Source organism: Myotis lucifugus, unplaced genomic scaffold, assembly GCF_000147115.1.
Source record: "Myotis lucifugus unplaced genomic scaffold, Myoluc2.0 scaffold_678, whole genome shotgun sequence".
NCBI lineage: Eukaryota > Metazoa > Chordata > Mammalia > Chiroptera > Vespertilionidae > Myotis > Myotis lucifugus.
The window spans coordinates 320,078-324,375 of record NW_005871726.1 but is presented as its reverse complement, the minus strand read 5'-3'; the positions used below and the strand labels follow the sequence as shown (position 1 = coordinate 324,375).

The following is a 4,298-nucleotide window of genomic DNA, read 5'->3' as shown; positions in this document are numbered from 1 at the left end:
CATTGATGTTTCTCTCTCTCTCTCTCTCTCTCTCTCTCTCTCTCTCTCTCTCCCTCTCCCTTCTTCTCTGAAATCAATAAAAATATTTTTTAAAAAATAAATAAATAGCCCTAACCGGTTTGGCTCAGTGGATAGAGCGTCGGCCTGTGGACTCAAGGGTCCCAGCTTCGATTCTTGTCAAGGGCATGTACCTTGGTTGCGGGCATATCCCCAGTAGGGGGCGTGCAGGAGGCAGCTGATTGATGTTTCTCTCTCATTGATGTTTCTAACTCTCTATCCCTCTCCCCTCCTCTCTGTGGAAAAATCAATAAAATATATTTTAAAAAATAATAAAAAATAAATAAATAAATAAATAAAATCAATAAACATATAAAAAAAGATATTTCCACTAGTGGTAACTAATCCTACGGAGAAAGTAAGGTAAAATCAGGGGATGGGTGGAGGACAACCGGGGGATGTGTGGTATTCTGGACAGCGATGCACACGAAGCTGCCAAAGACCCTCCCACCGCAGGGCACAGAGCTTGCTCAGCTCTCAGCCTGGTCCAAGGCAGGCACCAAGTGTTAGGGACGGGAAGGAGGGAGGGGAGGAAGGGGGGCGAGGGAAGGAGGGATCCGGGCAGGTGCCTCCACACACACCTGCCAGTGTTTGGCCAGCTGAGCCCCAGAAGAAGGTCAGGTGGGCCGTGGGACGGGCCTTCACCCCTCACCAGCCGCCTGACCTTGAGCAAGTCACTCCGAGTCTCCCTTTTCCTTCCGGGAAGAACTGGGCCCGGGCAGGGCAGGGGGCAGAGCAGAGGGCAGTGCATCACGTGCGGGCTCTGGGCGAGGCCCTGTGGCAGCGGCTCACACTGGGCTGTGGCTTCTTCACTTCACAGGGCCGCCGGCTCAGAAGTGAGCCCGGCATCTCACCAGTGGCCGGGGTCCTGGGGGCAGAGGTGAATAAGTGGAAGACCACCCTTGGGGGGCAGCTCTGGAATTTGTGGGGGGCTCTTGGTCATCACAAGGGGGGCAGCACAGAACAGTGGCCCACAGAATTGCCCCACATCCTGCACAACGTTAGACGGTCCTGCTAAAAACTCATGAAGCTAAAAATCGTATTAACCATGACGACCTGCGCCTCCTCCTGCCCCACCTGATGCCATGATGACGGAACGGCACTGAGCAAGCGGTACCGCCCACCACTTCGCAAGAACACCTGTCTCCGCGTTGTCTCCACCTTGAATTTGTCTTGGTGTGATCTTTGTTTAAATTAAGGTTATTGTTTTTCTTTCTCTTAACACCTGATCTGCTATTAGCCCAACTCTGATTTGATTCATGTGTCGTCCAGTCTTCACTTTCATTTCCTGGGTGTTCAAGAACTCACAAATCACCCAGATCTGGGAAACAAAAGCTAAACTTAATTCTGGCTCAGGCCCCGGAGAAATGCAAGCAGAAGCGCTGCTTCCTGTTAAACAGAGGACAGCCGGGTTATTGCTGGGCTGGGGGAGGACGGAGTCCAGGTAACCTGAGAAGGGGATGACGCTTCAATAGGCTCACAGCTCCGGGGGAGGGGGAGCGTGAGCGGAGAACCAGCACCTGGCCTGGCAGAGAAGTCCTGTCCTTGGAAACCACAGAGTTACACACACACACACACACACACACACACACACACACACAGGGGAGCTGGGAGCTGGTGCAACTCGGCCCACCCAGATCCTTCAGGCAGGACTGGAAAATTCCACTCTCACACATTCTGTATCTGAACCCCCTCTTTTAATTCACATTAAATCGCTACAAACATCTGCTTGCTCCATAACGTCTTCTGCTTTGGTGTATCCATATTTTGCAGTGCATATTATTTTATGATGAATTAATCTCTTCTGGTTCCTCTCTATGACAGTAGGGCTCGCTCTACTGAGCTGTGAGGGGCGTGGCTAACCCTCACACAGTGCGGTGGGCACGGGGGCCGGGCACCGCTGCGAGTGCCCTCCCACATGCTCCTCTCTCCAGCTCTATGCAGCTTCAATGATCACCGTCCTCGTTTTACAGAGGGAAAACCAAGGCACAGAGAGGTAAAGTGGCTTGTCTGGGGTCACACAGGAATAGTGGGCCAGGGGCTTGAGATCCAGCTCCAGAATCTGCACCCGTAACCACTCGGCTGGCCTCCCTCTCAGGTGAGGGGAATGACCGAGGGGCCCCAGTTCAGGGTATTCAGGGGGCTTTCCAAGGTGTTTCTTGGAAAAAAGGAGTGACAGGGGTGAGAACCACTGACCTAGCGCCAGTTTGTTGATATCCTCTCCCCGTATTCCTTACCCCATATGCTGCCACACAGCCCTGAATCTGAGCCACAACTGGGGTGGGAGTGAGGGTCAGCCGTGTGACCATGACCCCGATCCCAGAAGGGGCACGTGGCCGAGGGCAGCAGATGGACAGGAAGGAGTGGGCCGCCCTCAGGTCCCTGCTGGCCATGTTCCCAAGGACTATTTATGGCCAGACCTTGCCAGGCCCCTCCTCGCTGAGGGGCAGGGAATCTCCTCTGTGGAAAACACCGGGCCCCAGCGAGGGAGGGCAAGGGGCTGGGACTCACGAGACTGACTGTTCCCCCCTCATGCCGGGTGTTTACCGCGGTTCTGGGAAAGGGCCAGATTGCATCAGACAGGGCCTGCTGGGCTGGGCCACGGCCGCTGAGGAGGAGACGTGGCCTTATAAGTCGGATCCAGTGAACTGGGAGGTGCCAGGAAACCAGACACAAACTAAGTTGTGGAAGGCGAGAGAGACAGTGAGGGTACTAGTAAGCCAGCCATGATGGCCACCTTCCCCAGAGCCGCCAGCTCGTCGCAGCAGCCCCCGGGCCCACAGGACGAAGACCCCAGCCTGGACGAGTCCGACCTCTACAGCCTGGCGTATTCCCAGCTGGGTAAGGCCTGGCCCTGCCCCTCCACTCTGACCCCCTTCCTCCCGCGGGGAATAGGGACTATACCCCAACGCAGCGGTTCTCAACCTGTGGGTCGCGACCCCTTTGGGGGTCGAACGACCCTTTCACAGGGGTCGCCTAAGACCATCGGAAAACACATATATAATTACATATTGTTTTTGTGATGAATCACTATGCTTTAATTATGTTCAATTTGTAACAATGAAATTGGGGGTCACCGCAACATGAGGAACTGTATTAAAGGGTCGCGGCATTAGGAAGGTTGAGAACCACTACCCCAAAGCTATGTGGTGGCAACCCCAGCCTCCCGACTCCAACCCCAGCTCTTTCCACCGCCGCCTCCCCACCCGCCTCCCTGGGAGGCCAGCTGCCTCCAGCCGCTCACTCTGCTCTCGCCTGCGTTCCCAGGAGTGGGAGGCCGGAAAGGTCGCACCAAGAGAGAAGCCGCTGCCCACACCAACCGCCCCAGCCCTGGTGGGCACGAGAGGAAGCTGGTGACCAAGCTCCAGAACACGGAGCAGAACAAGCGAGGGGCGCGGCCCTGAGACCGCGGGAGGTGAGGTGCCAGGGGCCCAGGGCCGGGGAGACCCTCTGCTTCGAAGGGCCAGGACGGGAGGTGCTGGTTGGGTGGGGAGGAGGGATTAAAGACCTGGTGTCTCAACACAGAAGAAAACGAGACATACATTTGACTCTGAGTTTCCCAGTGACCGGTGCAAAGGCGGACACATAGACCCTTTCCTACTGGAGGGAAATGTGGTTTACAGAGAGGGAAACTGAGGCCCAGAGAGGAGAGGGTCTTTCTCTGGAGTCACGGAGCAAGTGATGGCAGAATGACCCAGGCCTCTGCCCCTCGCACCAACTGCTTTCCTTCCCCAGAGGAGGCCGGAGCACGCACCCCCCACGGCGATGTTGGCAGGACCACGGAGGAGCCAGCGCCCGGAGGCAGGACCCGGGCCTACTCGCCCACCCGACTCCCAGGACTCCCCCACCTGCCTCAGGCTCTGAGGGGCCCCCAAGGGAGCACCTGCAGAACAAGGGCAAGATAGGGGCAACAGGCAGGGCGGGCGTGGAGGGGCAAAGCCACGAAGGCGCCCCAAAAAGAAAGATGCCGAGGAAACCGGAGCTCCCCGGGTGGCGCGGCAATAAAGTGCAGCAACAGCTGTGAGCCTTGTCCTCTCTGTGTGGCTCTGCGGTGCCCGGCTCCCTGTGTCTGCAGCTGCGTGGACCAAGAGCTTTGGTTCGGGTCTGTATTCGGTTACTGAGGGGGGGGGGGGGTCCTGACTTTGCAGGGGCCTGCAGCGGGGAGTGTGTGTGTGTGCTGGCTGGGTCTGGGTGGGCATGTACTTTGGAACAGACGATCCTGTGGTCTCTTCTGGGTGCAA

At 56.7% G+C, this 4,298-nt stretch overlaps 1 protein-coding gene across 1 annotated transcript; it reads left to right on the top strand.

Moving 5' to 3' along the window:
• Positions 1 to 2,628: 2,628 nt before the first annotated feature.
• NUPR1 (nuclear protein 1, transcriptional regulator) lies at positions 2,629 to 4,087 on the top strand. The gene is made up of 3 exons (XM_006105386.3): positions 2,629 to 2,898; positions 3,325 to 3,472; positions 3,793 to 4,087. Exons 1-2 carry the CDS (start codon positions 2,784 to 2,786, stop codon positions 3,459 to 3,461), a joined length of 252 nt encoding a protein of 83 aa, XP_006105448.1. The 5' UTR covers positions 2,629 to 2,783; the 3' UTR covers positions 3,462 to 3,472; positions 3,793 to 4,087.
• The last annotated feature ends 211 nt before the right edge of the window (positions 4,088 to 4,298 follow it).

Excerpts from the sequence above, each read along its gene's own strand:
- NUPR1 (XM_006105386.3), top strand. The coding sequence starts at position 2,784 with ATGATGGCCACCTTCCCCAGAGCCGCCAGCTCGTCGCAGCAGCCCCCG. Across the intron at positions 2,899-3,324 it reads CCTGGCGTATTCCCAGCTGG|GAGTGGGAGGCCGGAAAGGT; the intron begins GTAAGGCCTGGC and ends CTGCGTTCCCAG.